This window comes from Dendronephthya gigantea, unplaced genomic scaffold, assembly GCF_004324835.1.
Source record: "Dendronephthya gigantea isolate DGI-Jeju-01 unplaced genomic scaffold, DenGig_1.0 000007F, whole genome shotgun sequence".
NCBI classification, from domain to species: domain Eukaryota; kingdom Metazoa; phylum Cnidaria; class Anthozoa; order Malacalcyonacea; family Nephtheidae; genus Dendronephthya; species Dendronephthya gigantea.
Window position 1 is genome coordinate 879,599 of NW_021163017.1, and position 18,715 is coordinate 898,313.

Sequence of the window (18,715 nt, forward strand, 5' to 3'; positions counted from 1 at the left end):
ATGGCAGCTGAAAACGTTAGTAAGTCTGGAATAAACTTTGAATTGAGCTACAGCAATTCGTTAGGTGCCATAATCTGCATCCTTGGAGTAATTTCAAACATGTTACTTCTTGTTGCTTTCATAAAAGATCCTTTAAAATACTTCAGGAATTCATCGACATATCTTGTGATGAACCTTGCAGTTTGTGATTGTGCAACGTGTCTGCTCGGTCCGGTGTTTCATATCAGCGTTTTTACAACCGATTATTCGTCTGGCTGGCGATTGATTTATGCCTACGTTGCCTATTGGTTCGGGATGGCATCGATTCTATCAATAACATCAATATCAATCGACCGTTTCCTAATGATAGCTTATCCGATAAAACATCGCATTTTGGTGAAGGGAAAAGCCATGATCCTATGGCTCACTAGCATTTGGATTGTCAGTTTATGTGCTGTTGGAGCGGATTTCGTTTTTGGCAATCGTAAAAGAAGCGAGGAAGTCATCCTCCACAGTTTTGGCGCCACTATCGTCGTATTCTCTTCTGTCTTCTACGTTTCTACTTGTTACAAGTTAAAGCAACAGTCGAGGAGCATTGCTTTACAAAATTCAACCGAAAGCCGCGCACAAGAGATAAGAATCCTTAAAGAAAAGCGTTTTTTAAACACAATTATTATCATAGCGTGTATTACATTTCTTTGCATTCTACCGTCAATAATAATTTTAAAGTTGCATGGGACGGACTACGTCCTAGGAGCAACATTTATGGCAATTTTCTACATCAATTATGCCGTAAATCCTTTGATTTATATTGCACGTTTTCCAAACTATCGGAAAACATTTCATCAGCTTTATTGCCTCCGAAGATCTCGACCTTGAGCTTCTTGGAGTCTGGGGAAGATAAACTCCGCAATATAAAAAAATCATCAATCATCATCTTGCACCATTAGCGTGGGGATAAATTTTAAAATTAGAGAGGCCATGACGAATTAGCCCACTCACGAAACATCGATGTGCGGCCTTGTTCCAAAGAAGAACAGAGAGGGTGCTTGATAGAGAGGGTCATTAGAGAGTGAGGGCGCTTGATAGAAAGGATTCTTTAGAGACTAAGGATGCTTGTTAGAGAGGGTTCTTTATAGAGAGAGGGTGCTTGATAGAGAGGGTCATTAAACAGCGAGGATGCTTGATAGAGAGGATTCTTTAGAGACTAAGGATGCTTGTTAGAGAGGGTTCTTTATAGAGAGAGGGTGCTTGATAGAGAGGGTCATTAGACAGTGAGGATGCTTGATAGAGAGGGTTTTCAATATGGTAATAAAATTCTAAGAATAAAATATAACTGCAACAAAGAATGTCATGTTTAATAAACAGCAGATTAAAAACTATACTAAATAATGGATGGGACAAAAACTAAATTAAAACATATTTCATAACATGACCAAACGTTCACAGGTTTGAAACTCGATCAACTGACATACCGACTGTAAAACAAATATCAAGAAAAATGGCAGCTGAAAACGTTAGTAAGTCTGGAATAAACTTTGAATTGAGCTACAGCAATTCGTTAGGTGCCATAATCTGCATCCTTGGAGTAATTTCAAACATGTTACTTCTTGTTGCTTTCATAAAAGATCCTTTAAAATACTTCAGGAATTCAGCGACATATCTTGTGATGAACCTTGCAGTTTGTGATTGTGCAACGTGTCTGCTCGGTCCGGTGTTTCATATCAGCGTTTTTACAACCGATTATTCGACTGGCTGGCGATTGATTTATGCTTACGTTGTCCATTGGTTCGGGTTGACATCGGTTGTATCGATAACATCAATATCAATCGACCGTTTCCTAATGATAGCTTATCCGATGAAACACCGCATTTTGGTGAAAGGAAAAGCTATGATCGTATGGCTCGCGAGCATTTGGATTGTAAGTTTATGTGCTGTTGGAGCGGATTTCGTTTTTGGCAATCGTAAAAGAACCGAGGAAGTCATCCTCCACAGTTTTGGCGCCACTATCGTCGTATTCTCTTCTGTCTTGTACGTTTCTACTTGTTACAAATTAAAGCAACAGTCGAGGAGAATTGCTCTACAAAATTCAACCGAAAGCCGCGCACAAGAGATAAGAATCCTTAAAGAAAAGCGATTTTTAAACACAATTATTATCATAGCTTGTATTACATTTCTTTGCATTCTACCGTCAATAATAATTTTAAGGTTGCATGGGACGGACTACGTCCTAGGAGCAACGTTTATGGCAATTTTCTACATCAATTATGCCGTAAATCCTTTGATTTATATTGCACGTTTTCCAAACTATCGGAAAACATTTCATCAGCTTTATTGCCTCCGAAGATCTCAACCTTGATAGGAGCTTCTTGGAGTCTGGGGAAGATAAACTCTGCCATATAAAAAATCCATCATCTTGCACCATTAGCGTGGAGATAAATTTTAAAATTAGAGAAGCCATGACGAATTAGCCCACTCTCGAAATATCGATGTGCGGCCTTGTTTCAAAGAAGAACAGAGAGGGTGAGAGGGTACTTGATAGAGAGGGTCATTAGACAGTGAAGGCGCTTGATAGAAAGGATTCTTTAGAGACTAAGGATGCTTGTTAGAGAGGGTTCTTTATAGAGGGAGGGTGCTTGATAGAGAGGGTCATTAGACAGTGAGGATGCTTGATAGAGAGGATTTTCAATATGGTAATAGAATTTTAAGAATAAAATATAACTGCCACAAAGAATGTCATGTATAATAAATAGCTGATTAAAAACTATACTAAATAATTGATGAGGCAAAAACTAAATGGAAACATATTTAATAAAACATGACCTAACATTCTCGGATTTGATACTCGATATACTGAAATACCGACTGTAAAACAAATATCAAGTAAAATGGCAGCAAAAGACGTTAATAAGTCTGGAATAAACTTTGAATTGAGCTACAGCGATTCGTTAGGTGCCATAATCTGTATCCTTGGAGTAATTTCAAACATGTTACTTCTTGTTGCTTTCGTAAAAGATCCTTTAAAATACTTCAGGAATTCAGCGATATATCCTGTGATGAACATTACAGTTTGTGATTGTGCGTGTTTAATAAATAGCTGATTAAAAACTATACTAAATAATTGATGAGGCAAAAACTAAATTGAAACATATTTCATAACATGACCTAACATTCTCGGGTTTGAAACTCGATCAATTGGCATACCGACTGTAAAACAAATTTCAAGTAAAATGGCAGCAGAAGACGTTGGTGAGTCTGGAATAAACTTTGAATTGAGCTACAGCAATTCGTTAGGTGCCATAATCTGCATCCTTGGAGTAATTTCAAACATGTTACTTCTTGTTGCTTTCATAAAAGATCCTTTAAAATACTTCAGGAATTCAGCGACATATCTTGTTATGAACCTTGCAGTTTGTGATTGTGCAACGTGTCTGCTCGGTCCGGTGTTTCATATCAGCGTTTTTACAACCGATTATTCGACTGGCTGGCGATTGATTTATGCCCACGTTGTCTATTGGTTCGGGTTGACATCGGTTGTATCGATAACATCAATATCAATCGACCGTTTCCTAATGATAGCTTATCCGATAAAACATCGCATTTTGGTGAAGGGAAAAGCCATGATCCTATGGCTCGCTAGCATTTGGATTGTAAGTTTATGCGTTGTTGGAGCAGATTTCGTTTTTGGCAATCGTAAAAGAACCGAGGAAGTGATCCTTTACAGTTTTGGCCCCACTATCGTCGTATTCTCTTCTGTCTTGTACGTTTCTACTTGTTACAAATTAAAGCAACAGTCGAGGAGAATTGCTCTACAAAATTCAACCGAAAGCCGCGCACAAGAGATAAGAATCCTTAAAGAAAAGCGATTTTTAAACACAATTATTATCATAGCTTGCATTACATTTCTTTGCATTCTACCGTCAATAATAATTTTAAGGTTGCACGGAGCGGACTACGTCCTAGGAGCAACGTTTATGGCAATTTTCTACATCAATTTTGCCGTAAATCCCTTGATATATATTGCACGGTTTCCAAACTATCGGAAAACGTTTTTTCTCATTTATTGCTCCAGAGGAACTTGACTTTGAAAAGAGAACTGGAGAGAGTAGCCTTTTAATAGAATTTGAAACTGATTTAGTTGAAAAAAATTAATTGCATGGAATCATTTGTGTCAACTAGACTAAACTTTGAGTTATGCCGCGAGTGCACGGCGAGCATGGTTTATTATTAAAGTATATTCATTCTATCAAATATTATACACATATGATAAAAGTACTTCAAAGGTATTTAAAAAACAAACAACAAAAAAACTAACGGAAATATATGCAATAATTGCTTATACGAACTATAGCTGTCTTAGGCAAATGAATAAAAAGTGCATTATTGATGATGAACACACTGAATGTCTCGCTGTTATTTCCATAATACAAACAATGTTTTAATTTGTATTTCAGCTAGCTAGCTCATAGATCACTAAAATGTTTTTATATCAGCCGTTGATTATATGCAACATTGTCATAATGCATACTTATTGCTAGTATATGCTGCAATAGATTGAACTCGTGGCAATAAAAAACGGTACGACAAATGTTTACTGCATGTATCATCTAATATCGTTCACTTAATATATTATTGTTTACATATGATATTCGACAGCCATGCGCATGCATAGTCACACATTTGTCCACGATTTTCTGAGCGCTCGATGCAGAGTATTGTCCGTCGTTCACCTGGACTCCGTCTAAAACAGCTCTTAATGTTACCAAGTCTCACTCTCTCCACTGCTTCGAGTCATAAAAATCATGTTATACGGGGGACATTATCTTCTTTTGGGCCCAAGAGCTCAGTTGCCAATTTTGACCAAGTCTAGAACTCTCGAAATATAATGAAATAAGTAAAAATATAGTGACTTTAATCAACAGGAAATTAAACATTAAACATTAATAAACAGGAAATTACTCAAAGTACTCAAGCTACGTTAGTCGCGGATATAGTCAGTATTAAATTATAATTTTAGTTGTCCATGTAAACCGGCCTAACCGGGTGCAATTTTCTCAGTTTAGTCTCTTTTCTTCGTCAAACAACTGTGACTAAATTCACTACATTTATATGATGGCAACAATTTATCCGTCATTTCATAAGAATAGCCAAAATAGTTGCGTTGTGAATAATGTAAATAAACCGCGGTGCATATTATGTCTATGATGTGGATACTTCGACGCGTAAATCGATAAAAAACAATATACTTATAATCAATACTGTATACCGCCAAAATGATTTGATTACTGCACAAAATGTCCGTTTTGTATAGTATCATTTATGGAAAAAACCTTTCAAATTAGCCTATATTTGTGTGGAATTGAATGCTCATAATTCATCCCATAAGTTGATAAATTGCGTAGATTCTTAAAAAATTACTCGATTTTTACGCCCGGAATGTTTTGAAGCAATGCTTGTCGCTCCTCGTTTCTTTACATCGTGAATAATGTTCAAAGCTCGACGGCACATGCGCAGTTGCGACGTTTAAGAAAAAATCGGGTGTTCCGGGGGTAAATCTGCGCAAATCCCAAACCACGGAAAAGCAATGCTTCAAAATTTACAGTAACGGTCAAAATTCCTCAATATTTTGGTGAACTTAGCAAAAGGGATATTACATTAATAAATTAAGCAAGTTAAACTGATTTAAAAACTTTAAATTGCTGATCATGTACAAAAAGTTACTATACGCATAAATCAACTTACCCCCCGTAAAGTTTACACTATGACTGACCGACTGTCTTACTCGTTCGAATTTTCGCCACCATCACAATATTGCAAAGTTTCTTTGGAACTTTGCCCTAAAAACACGTCTTGCGTCCAGAGATCCTAACAAATACCCCGTATCATGTGGAACAAGGTCCTTGGAAATTGTATTTTATTATTCTGCATATAGTGCATGTCCATTGACATTGTTCTTAATTCTATTCTTTTATTCCCTCCTTAATTTTTTCCGTCCTATAAAAGTTCCAACCCTCGCTAACGGTTTGAAATGAAACCATTTATTTCATGTTGAAGACATTCTCTTAATTCTTGCTTCAAGAAGCTTCAATTTGGTTTTTCAAAGTCGAGATCTCCTGGAGCAATAAAGCAGATGAAATGTTTTTCGATAGTTCGGAAAGCGTGCGATATAAATCAAAGGATTTACGGCAAAATTGGTGTAAAAAATTCCTGCGAAAATTGATGGAAGAACCCCGTCCGTCGATTTGTAAAACTGAAAGCTGATCATTGATGGCACGACGCAAAGGAAAGCAATACATGCGATGAGAATAATTGTGTTGAAAAAATGCTTTTCTTTAAGGATTCTTTTCTCTTGCGCGCGGCTTTCGGTTGAATTTTGTAAAGCAATGTTCCTTGATTGTTGCTTTAACTTGTAATAAGTTAAAGCGTACATGACTGAGGAAAATACGACAAAGGCAGTGCCTGTACTCTCGATCATAAGTCTCACAACCTTCTGGTTATTTCCGAGAAATCCGTAAAACATTTTAACAGCAAAAAAGGATGAGCTTGTAGACCAAATGACTGCGAGCCATACGATCATGGCTTTTCCCCTGACCAAAATGCGATGTTTTAACGGATAAACTATCATTAAGAATCGGTCGATTGATATCGATGTTATCGATGCTATTGATGTTGCCCCAAACCAGTAGACAAAGTGTGTGTAGATCAATTGCCAACCAGTCCGATGATCTGTTGTTAAAATGCTGGCATGATACAGTGGACCAAACAGAGATGCAAGACAGTCGCAAACTGCAAGGTTCATCACGAGATACGTCGCTGAGTTCCTGAAGCATTTAAAAGGATCTTTTATGAAAGCAACAAGAAGTAACATGTTTGAAATTACTCCAAATATAGAGATCACGACAGCCAGGGAATTGCCGTAGCTCAATTTAAAGTTTATCCCAGAGTTACTAATGTTTTCAGCTGACATTTTATACTAGGAATTCGTTAATGAGGACTCTCAGCGTGAAAATTTAGATTAAGGAAAGGTTTTCTTTCAACTTATATAGGGTTTTCAGCTGATGAAGCTGTTTTTACATAAAATAAAAGGTTGTCCAAAGTCTTGACCACGGCCAAAGCAGTTTAAACATTCAACTCGGCTGTGCCATCAAATATACAAAATTATGGCGGTCTGCAGATAAATAAATAAATAAATAGAATTGCTTCTTTGATTAATGCCCGCCACATATATATATATATATATATATATATATATATATATATATATATATATATATATATATATATATATATATAAATGTAACGCTGTCATTTTTATGAATTGCATTTTAATAATCTTTCTTGCCTATCAATTATTTAAAATTACTTCATATTAAGCGTAGTATATGATAAACGACATTCTTTATTCACTTCAATCTTCAATAAAAAACCTTTCTTATCTTGACTGATGTCAAAAAACAGCATTCCCATGCAATGTGATCGTGCAAATTCTCCCAAAACCATGCATTATAATGGCCATAAAGTCTGTTATTAGTTTTTTAGCTACATCAATTTTGGGGCAAAAATTTCTATATTGATATATTTACATACATATATCTTACATAATACTTTTTATTATTTCAATTATGTATATTTCCTTCAGTATATATCCACATATAATGCACTCTTATTATGGGTCCCTCTCCGTTGAAGGGAGCGCAACCCCTCTCTCCATTCTCCACACCTCCCATTAAAGAACACTCCTTTCATATACAGCACCACCGGTCAATGGTCATCCTGCATTAAGAACTCGGGTTCCTTATTCTCCTCCTTTGAACGACCTCAAGCCATCTCCATATATATCTCCAACAGTCGCTTACTGTTCAAGATAAGTCATTTTATGAAGAAGACTGTCGTATTTCTTTTCGCTCAAACAAGTTTTGCAATGTTTCCCTCCGGCTTTTCAAATTCGAAATCCTCTACATACATGAGCAATAAAGCATATGAAATGTTTTTCGATAGTTTGGAAAACGTGCGATATAAATCAAAGGATTCACAGCAAAATTGATGTAAAACATTCCTGCAAAAATCGATGCCGCAACACTGTCCGTCGCACCATACAACTGCATAAATATCATTGACGGGACGATACAAACAAAAGAAATACACGCTATGAGAATAATTGTGTTTAAAAAATGCTTTTCTTTAAGGATTCTTTTCTCTTGTGCGCGGCTTTCGGTTGAATTTTGTAGAGCAATGTTCCTCGATTGTTTCTTAAATTTGTAGTACGTAGACGCATACATGACTGAAGAAATTGCGACGATAATCATTCCAACACTGTTAATCCTAACTTCAGTTATTCTGTCAGAGTTACCGTAGAACATTTTCACGGCAAAAAAGGATGAACTTGAAATCCAAATGACAGCCAGCCATACGATCATGGCTTTTCCCCCGACCAAAATGCGATGTTTTAACGGATAAGCTATCATTAGGAAACGATCGATTGATATCGATGTTATGGATATCATTGATTCTGTGGCTAAACCACACACAAGGTGAGAATACGTCACAAGCCAGCCAGTCGGATACGCAGTTGCTAAAACGCCAGCAAGATACACTGGACCGAGCAGGCACGATAGACAATCACAAACTGCAAGGTTCATCACGAGATATGTCGCTGAGTTCCTGAAGCATTTTAAAGGATCTTTTATGAAAGCAACAAGAAGTAACATGTTTGAAATTACCCCAAAGATAGCGATTATGGCAGCCGGAGTTGTTTGGTAGCTTAACTCAAAGTTCATCCTGAACGGTTCCTAATCTACACTGAGCTGATCGAGTTGAAAATAAAATGAAGTGAAAGTTAATGTTTTCACTTACTTCAAATGCACCTGCAGTTCATGTGACAGCGGAGAAACTGCCTGAAAATGAACTCTCTCTGTTTTTCCAAACTATACTTTCATTACTCAATCTCAAGCTCTTTGATGTAAAGATGTAAAAACTATTTCTTGAAAATGCAGGCGTTTTGAATGTTGCGATGATTTTTTTAAAAAAATATATTTTAATTGCGTTTTCACAGCACATCGGTTGTTTATTAAAATGCAAATCATCGGTTGACGAGACAACTTTTTTATAGATTTGTGTCCCGCGCACAAGTATATTACATTTCCCCGCATAATTAGATGTATAATAAAATAATCCCTGGAACTCTTTCCTCCTCGAAAAAAATTTCATTCAAATATTGTATTTTGTAAACTCTGTGTACCACACTTAATTAACAAGGACCTTTTGTCGTTTAACATCGTTTCTCATTGGCAGACACCCTCATATGATTCCAGCTTAACTAAAACTACCACGTATAGTTCTCCATTCTCTATATGACTCATTCACCTTCTCTCAACACCAGTTTACTAGCCCATACACTCAGTATGGTACCGTCTCTCCATCATAAATCTTTCTCCACGCAGCATTCTTCATTAAGCACTCTCTTAATCCACATTTTCTACTTCTATCCATAAAGCACCACATATACTGTATTGGACTTCTTAGAAGCGTGTCTACCTTCCTCCAGTTTCTTTATCGTTGAAACAACCTGTGACTCTTTGTAGAAAACTCGTAAATTGTTATTCTTCACTGTTCTCGCGTATAATTCTCTCCCAAATTGTCCGTTCACACGATCTAAGTTTGTCGGATCCAATCCACTTCTGACGGATGTTTTATAGTCTGTGGACTTGCAAAGTATGAGCAGCAAATCGACTAAAACCAATGAAGTACTGCTTCAGCAATAACAAACTACATTCCATACGCCAGTAGTACTGAATTGGATCCGACAAAATAGGATCGTGTAAACGGACCTTAACACTTCGCCGTCTCGATATCCTCAACCCTCGCTGACCGTTTGAGATGAAAACCATTTGGCGGAGGAAATTGCCCTGTTCTTGCTCTAAACGTCCGGTTGTCAAACTTCCCCATGCCCTTTCAAAGTCGAGAACCTCTGGGGCAATAAAGCAAGTAAAGTGTTTTCCGATAGTTTGGAAAACGTGCGTTATAAATCAAAGGATTCACCGCAAAGTTGATGTACAGAATTCCCAAAGCAATTCCTTGTTGAACCTCGTTGTTATAAAAAAGCTGAAAAAGTATCATTGCCGGCACGACACAAAAGAAAGCAATACACGCTATGAAAATAATTGTATTTAGAAAACGCTTTTCTTTAACGATTCTTTTTTCTTGTGCGCGGCTTTCGGTTGAATTTTGTAAAGCAATGTTCCTCGACTGTTGCTTTAACTTGTGATAAGTTGAAGCGTACATGACTGAGAAAAATACGACAAGACTGGAAGGTATGTTGCCAAAAATAATCGCTGAGATTCCTTCCAGAGGGGCATGAGCTATTTCCAGAACACAAGAGTAAGAGCTGAGAATCCAAATGACTGCGAGCCATACGATCATACCTTTCCCCCTGACCAAAATGCGATGTTTCATCGGATAAGCTATCATTAGGAAACGGTCGATTGATATCGATGTTATCGATACCATTGATCCTGTTCCGAACAAAGAGATTATTTGTGCGTAGATAAATCGCCAACCAGTCGAATAATCAGCTGCTAAAACGTTAACATGAAAAAATGGAGCGAGCAGGCACGATAGACAATCGCAAACTGCAAGGTTCATCACAAGATATGTCGCTGAGTTCCTGAAGCATTTTAAAGGATCTTTTATGAAAGCAACAAGAAGTAACATGTTTGAAATTACCCCAAAGATAGCGATTATGGCAGCTGGCAATCTATTATAACTTATTTTAAAGCTCATCATAGTCACAGAGTTAGTAATGTTTTCATCGGTCATTTTACACAAAATCTATGATGCAATCTGAAAGACAGTTTAATTATATCGAGTTAAATATAAAATTATAGACGACGAAAGTTCAGTGATATTTTCAGCTACTTTAAATAAACACATCTGCAGCTCATGCGACAACCACGTGATGTGTTCAAAATGAAACTCGCCTTTACATTATATGATTTCAAAAGTATATGCATGCCTGTTATCTTTATATATACATACAAGCAATAACATTTTGATAATGCTCGTCTTGAAATGTTGATTATAACAGGAAAACGTTTATTGTTTTGAGCTAAGCGTTTAATGGCTTAAAATACACAAAAAGATATTATTTTAATTTAAATGACAGAAAGTGCATTAATAACTTACTTTAATATACATTTTTAATTCAAATACACCTTACACTTACCCAACCAGTTTGAGTGTGATTAAGCTTTTAGAATACAGGCATTAGACATAGACCATTCTTTTGGTTTAATGGGAGGGGGAAAAAGATATCTCTTCCCCTTTTCACCCGCTTCCCATTCCCTTGTTCAATCGACATATAGCTACGCACATCCACTACATCGATTTTCAAACTGTGGATGATTGTTTGGTAATATTTAGAATTTAGATGTCAATCAACTTTAAAAGAAGTGAATAACGTATATATTAACAAGAGGTCTGTAACACTATTATTAAGAAATATTATGTGCAAGCAGGTGTATACAGCTTGCATTTATAAAAAAGTATTTATTGAACATGTTATCATCTTTTTAAGACTGTTACGACCATGAGAAAATGGCAGCTTCGGAAGATGAATATGTTGTCTATCATTTGGGTTATATGACCATTTTACCCTCGATAGTTTGTATCTTTGGTGTGATTTCGCACATATTTCTTTTCATCGCTTTCGTCAAAGACCCGCTGAAATGCTTCAGAAGCTCCGGGACGTATCTTATTGTCAACTTGGCTGTTTCTGATTTCTTGTCGTGTCTCATCTTTCCGTTCACAAGATTTTTGCCTAAAGACAAAGCATGGGGAACAAGTATTGCTTATTTTGCTTTAGTTTCCACGCTCTTTGTATCCACATTTACGATATGGACAATTTCATTGGATCGTTTCCTGCTGATCGTGTATCCCTTGAAACATCGCGTTTTGGAAAAAGGTAAAATGGTGGCTCTTTGGTTGGTTTTCGTTTGGTTTGCAGGCGTCGCGTTGCCTCTCAAAGAAACTTTCTTTCAGATAACAAACGATCGTGATCCTTATATAATTAACGTCCTTGGAATTGTCGTGATTGTACTCTCGTGTGTGATGTATGCGCTGTCATGCTACAACTTGAAAAAGCAGTCTAAAAATTTGGCACTCAACAACGTTTCGGATCGACAGCAGCAGGCGAGATTGATGAAAGAGAAGCAGTTTTTGCACACGATAATTCTCATAGCGTGTATTGCGTTCGCCAGCATCGTGCTTTCAGGATTATTCTTCCAGTACGCTGCGGAAAAAGATATGCTTAACGGCTCCGTCCTCGAATTTCGGATTTTGACTGGAGTGTTCTGTGGACTATATTACGTCAATTACGCCGCCAACCCACTCGTGTACGTATTACGCATGTCAAACTATCGAAAAACATTCCGTTTGCTCTACTGTTGCAAAACAGCGCAACGTTATTGACTGTGGTGCGGTCGTACTTCCGACATGTGCCAGGGAGAGGCCGCCCCTATGGGGTGTGGAGCTGAACCCGGGTGAGTTGGGCCACCACGGATGCATGACGCGATCAAAATTGCTAGAAAAATCTTTGAGTGCTACAATTAAAGTCTTTCATCGATTTTAAGATGATTTAACTCCTAAATTAAGGTAAATTCATATAAATAAAAAAACGCAGGTTGAGAAAAGTAAAATGCAAAGTCAGAGGTTGCAAAAAGAGAAAAAGTTAAAATTATACGTATAGGAATTTAGCCTTGTGTTATTGCATGCGATATTTTAACCGGTTTAATAGTAATAAAAAATAATAAAAAAACCCAGTTCAGTCCAGTAGGGGCGACATTGTAAATCATATAATGTAGTGGTCGACAGTTTAAATATATCTTTGCTTGTTTATATATATATTGGAGAATTGGTTGTTACTACCCAATCATAATAAACAGAATTTTTTTACCTAATCAGGACTTTGAAATCCATGCAGTCATGCAAGCCCCAGTAGACAAAATGGTTTACATGCATGTCTTGAGAATTTGCGATATCCACACACGAACACTGTGAAATATTAATTGTTTGTTGCAAAAAATAATATCATTGATCGCCGATTCTTTGACTTGAGCCGATGGAAACCAGATTGACTGGCCTTTCTGAAACCAATACATCAATCGTTATTGGTCTTTTAGCGACATTAGGAACAAAAATTTTGATTGGCTGTAGCGAGATCTATCAGTATAAATGAGTGTGTTAATAATCTACGTCAGATATTTGCAGGTGATTTATACACCAAAATTAGTGATCTCAAATCGGACAGACGCGATTGAAATATGGCAGATGCAATAATTCAAGCATTCCAGTTGGATAAAATGAGCATATTTCCTTCCTCAATTTGTATTTTCGGTGTAATTTCACACATACTCCTTTTTATTGCTTTCATCAAAGACCCTCTGAAATGCTTCAAGAACTCGGGGACATATCTCGTAGTAAATTTAGCTATCTCCGACTTCTTGACGTGTTGTGGTGCACTGTTTTTACTTTATCTAACTAACCAATGGTTCTGGGTGTATCTACAATTCATCTCGCACGTTACAGTTGGCGTATCTCTTTACACGATAGCTTCAATTTCTCTCGATCGCTTTCTGCTCGTTGTGTATCCTTTAAAACATCGCGTTTTCATGAAGGGAAAAGTCGTAGTCGCGTGGTTGGCTTGTATTTGGCTTTTTTGTTCGGCGCTTCCTGTTAAAATGTTCATGCCTTCGAATAGAGGTGATCCTGTTGTGGCCACGTCAACTGTTCTGCTTCAGATTTTGCCAATTCCTTTCTCAAGCGTGCTATACGCGTTGACTTACTACAAGTTGAAGAAGCAATCCAGAAACTTGGCTGTGGAAAATATTTCCGATCGACAGCAACGCGCGCGAATTTTGAAAGAGGAACGATTCTTGAGGACAATTATTCTCATAGCGTGTATTGCCTTCGCTTGCATTTTGCCTTCTTCGATAGGCTTTATTCGCAGTTTGTTTCAAAACTTCTCCGACCACAACCAGGGTAATCGTGTTTTGAGAGGAGTCTCTTTTGGAATATTCTATCTGAATTATGCTATCAATCCTTTGGTTTACGTTTTGCGCTTGCCAAACTATAGAAAAACATTTCATTTGCTGTACTGTTGCAAGAAAACGCAATAATAAAAATACTTCTTTCAGACTCGAGAAGATACATGCAGGTCATAATTCAACAACGACTTTCAATATCAGTCGTCTCGAAAGTACACCACAAGTTCACGCAGTTACTGACCTTTCACTGATCTCAAAATAATATCTGAGTATATATGTGGTAAATAGCTACATATGGGGATAGAATTATTTTGATAGATATCCAACAACAACATACTGTAAATTGTACGGGGAATAGAATAGATGTAAATCGCTACAACTCTACAAATTCATAACTGTAAAATCGTTTTCAAATTCGGGAATGAGTTTATATAGAAATAAAAATATTATGAAAATATAGATTAGAGTTCAATAACAAACTTGGACTGTTTTAATTAAAAACGTTTTATTACTTTCACCCTGCATGTTAATATTCAAGACATCGGTAGGTTGTTTAAAAACCACAACAGAAAGCTTTCAAAGTTTTGCTATGGCTCTAGGGCAAGCTATTCACGAATTTAGAATGTGCGCGTAATAAAAAATAAAGAATTCCGGCAAATTTTTCTTTAGAAATTAGTCTGTTGTATTACTATTTCCTTCGAATTTAATTACAGATATGAAACCTAGTTAATATAGTTTGTCACTTAGAACAAAATAATAGAAAAAACAGAGAAAACATCCCGCGTACAAAGCCGATAAATGTTGACACATGTCCTAAGAATTGTTGATGTTCATTGTGTTCATTGAATGACGAGATGCGTCGTTGGCAAATTCGTTATTAAAAAGTCTAGAACTTAGAAGCCATATGTACGTCGTTCTACAAATGATTTTGATTGGCCCTCTTGCAAACCAGGAAATCGCTGTGATTGGTTGCTAAGCACGCCGGAAACGTAGCATTAGGAGGTACATGAAATTTGATTGGTCGTTGCGGTAGCTACAAATTTAATCAACAATGTTAAGCCAACTGCGTTGTTTTTGCAGGTTGAAACGAAGCGGTCGCAACAGGGACGGGCGATTAAAATATGGCAGATAAAATACGTCCTGCCTACCAGTTGGGCAAACTGAGCCCATTTCCTTCCTCAATTTGTATTTTCGGTGTAATTTCACACGCATTCCTTTTTATTGCGTTCATCAAAGACCCCCTGAAATGCTTCAAGAACTCAGGGACATATCTCATAAAAAATTTAGCGGTTTCCGATTTCTTGATCTGTTGTGTTGCACTGTTTTCGCATAATTTCACTGACCAATGGTACTGGATCTATGTCCATTTTGTTATACAAGCTAGCACAGGCGTATCTCTTTATACGATAGCATCAATTTCGCTCGATCGCTTTCTCATCGTTGTGTATCCATTGAAACATCGCATATTCATGAAAGGAAGAATTACAGTCGCGTGGTTGGCTTGTATTTGGCTTTTTTGTTGTGGAATTCCTGCGACAATTTATTATCTTCTGATGAAAAACAGTGACACCGCTGCAAACGCATTTGCCTTTACGGCCGGGATAGTGCCAGTTCTATTTTTAAGCGTGATGTATGCGCTGACATACTACAAGTTGAAAAGGCAATCGAAAAATTTGGCTTTGGAGAATATTTCCGATCGACAGCAACAGGCACGAATTTTGAAAGAGAAACAATTTTTGAGAACAATCATTCTCATCGCGTGTATTGCCGTCCTTTGCACTTTGCCCTCTACGGCGCATTTCAACTTCAAAAAGTTTTTTCCTAAAGGAAAACAAGACAATCTTGCGATGAGAGGAACACTTTTTGGAATATTCTACCTGAATTATGCTATCAATCCTCTAGTGTACGTACTGCGTTTGCCAAACTACAGAAAAACATTTTATTTGCTGTACTGTTGCAAGACCACACGATAAAAAATACATTCGCGATTTTGATTGGCTCTTAGCAACAAAGACATTGATTGTAATTGGTCGCTTATCACGCTGCTGCAAACGCAGCATTGGTCGTTGCAAAGGCGACTGGCACAATCAACAATCATAAACTGATCAATATTTACAACGTTCAATCTTTTGTACGGTTTAATTATGAAATAAAAACGGTCGCAACCCGGGCAGACGATTGAAATATGGCTGTCAAAATAAACCCTGCCTACCAGTTGGGTAATATGAGCCCATTGCCTTTCTCAATTTGTATTTTCGGTGTAATTTCACACGTATTACTTTTTATTGCTTTCATCAAAGATCCTCTGAAATGCTTCAAGAACTCGGGGACATATCTTGTTGAAAATTTGGCCGTTACGGATTTCTTGACCTGTTGTGTTGCACTGTTTTTGCATTATTTTACTGACCAATGGTACTGGATCTATGTTCATCTTGTCCTACGAATTACCACAGGCGTATCTCTTTATACAATAGCATCAATTTCGCTCGATCGCTTTCTGATCGTTGTGTATCCATTGAAACATCGCGTTTTCATAAAAGGAAAAGCCATAGTCGCGTGGTTGGCTTGTATTTGGCTTCTTTGTTCTGCGGTTCCTACAGTTTCTTCTTTTTCGAAGAGAAATATCGACAACGTTAAGGTTGAAATAACTCTTTCGGTCGGCGTTGCGCCAGTGCTATTCTCAAGCGTGATGTACGCGTTGACTTACTACAAGTTGAGAAAACAATCCAGAAATTTGGCTGTGGAGAATGTTTCCGATCGACAGCAAAAGGCACGACTTTTGAAAGAAAAAAACTTTTTGAGGACAATCATTCTCATAGCGTGTATTTCGTTCGCTTGCATCGTGCCTTCCATAACGGACTTGTGTTTGCGTGTGTTCCAAAACTTGTTCAAAGATAAAAAGGATGGCCAAGCGTTGAGGGGAGTATTTTTCGGAATATTCTACCTGAATTATGCTATCAATCCTTTGGTTTATGTACTGCGCTTGCCAAACTATAGAAAAACATTTTATTTGCTGTACTGTTGCAAGACCACACGATAATGAAAATATTTAATTTCTTCGGGACTCGATAATTCATGAGTCATAATGGATCATAATTCAACACGCAGCTTTCAATTCAAGTTTCGAAACTACACCACAAAATCACACAGTTAGTGATCCTTCACTAAAATCACAATAATATCCGTGTATATGTGGTATATAGCTCTATTCCTATATAAGAATAGAGAATTTGGTTGATACATATATATTTAAGAAAGAATATACCTGTAAACTGAACAGGCAAATAGATGTAAAATGCTGCAAGTAGTTGTTTTGGTTTAAAATTTTTAAATTAGTTTTAAATTCTGAAACTAATTTGAAGAGATTTAAAGTATTATAAAAATTTGAATAGGAGCTTAATGACAAACTTGGAATATTTTAATTAAAACCTTTTTAATATTTTCACCCTGTTAATATTCAAGACAGCGGTAGGTGCATGCAAAGCAAGCATTAGGTACAAGCAATTTGATTGGTCGTTGCGAGGGCAGCTATCCAATCAACAATCAAATAACTTTATTGTGTTATGTACGATTTATTCCATTAAATCTTATAATCGGTTCAACTCACGAAGCGAAACGGTCACAATTTAGAAAATATCTTGCTTACCAGTTGGGTAAAATGAGCTTATTGCCTTCCTCAATTTGTATTTTCGATGTATTTTCACACGTTTTCCTTTTTATTGCTTTCACCAAAGATCCTCTGAAATGCTTCAAGAACTCAGGGACATATCTTCATTGAAATCTTGGCCGTTTCTCATCTCTTAACCTGTTGTGTTTCACTGTCTTTGCATCTTTTCACTGACCAATGGTACTGGATCTATGTCCAGTTTGTCCTACGAGTTATCACAGGCGTATCTTTTTACACGATAGCATCAATTTCGCTCGATCGCTTTCTGATCGTTGTGTGTCCATTGAAAAATCGCGTTTTCATGACGATCAATTTGTATTTTCGGTGTATTTTCACACGGTGTATTTTCACACGTTATTGCTTTCACCAAAGATCCTCTGAAATGTTTTAAGAACTCAGGGACATATCTACATTGAAATCTTGGCCGTTTCTCATCTCTTAAACTGTTGTGTTTCACTGTCTTTGCATCTTTTCACTGACCAATGGTACTGGATCTATGTCCAGTTTGTCCTACGAGTTATCACAGGCGTATCTTTTTACACGATAGCATCAATTTCGCTCGATCGCTTTCTGATCGTTGTGTGTCCATTGAAAAATCGCGTTTTCATGACGAGGAGAGTTATCATTGTCGTATTTGCCATTTTCCGGCGAATATGACCATGGTCGTATTTGCCATTTTCCGGCGAACACGACCATGGTCGTATTTGCCATTTTTCGGCGAAAATGACCATGGTCGTATTTGCCATTTTCCGGCGAATATGACCATGGTCGTATTTGCCATTTTCCGGCGAACACGACCATGGTCGTATTTGCCATTTTTCGGCGAATATGACCATGGTCGTATTTGCCACTTTCCGGCGAATATGACCATTGTCGTATTTGCCATTTTTCGGCCAATATGACCAGGTCGTATTTGCCATTTTTCGGCGTTTTTATAATCGCGTGGTTGGCTTACATTTATGGCTTTTTTGTTGTGGAATTATTCCAGGGTTTGTAGTGATGGGAAACATCAACACCCTTCAGCCTCTAC

General features: G+C 37.1%; 1 protein-coding gene across 1 annotated transcript; it reads left to right on the forward strand.

Moving 5' to 3' along the window:
• LOC114517147 (allatostatin-A receptor-like) lies at positions 1 to 858 on the forward strand. Its single transcript, XM_028536806.1, has one exon. The coding sequence runs from the start codon at positions 1 to 3 to the stop codon at positions 856 to 858; it is 858 nt and encodes a 285-aa protein (XP_028392607.1).
• Positions 859 to 18,715: the final 17,857 nt, after the last annotated feature.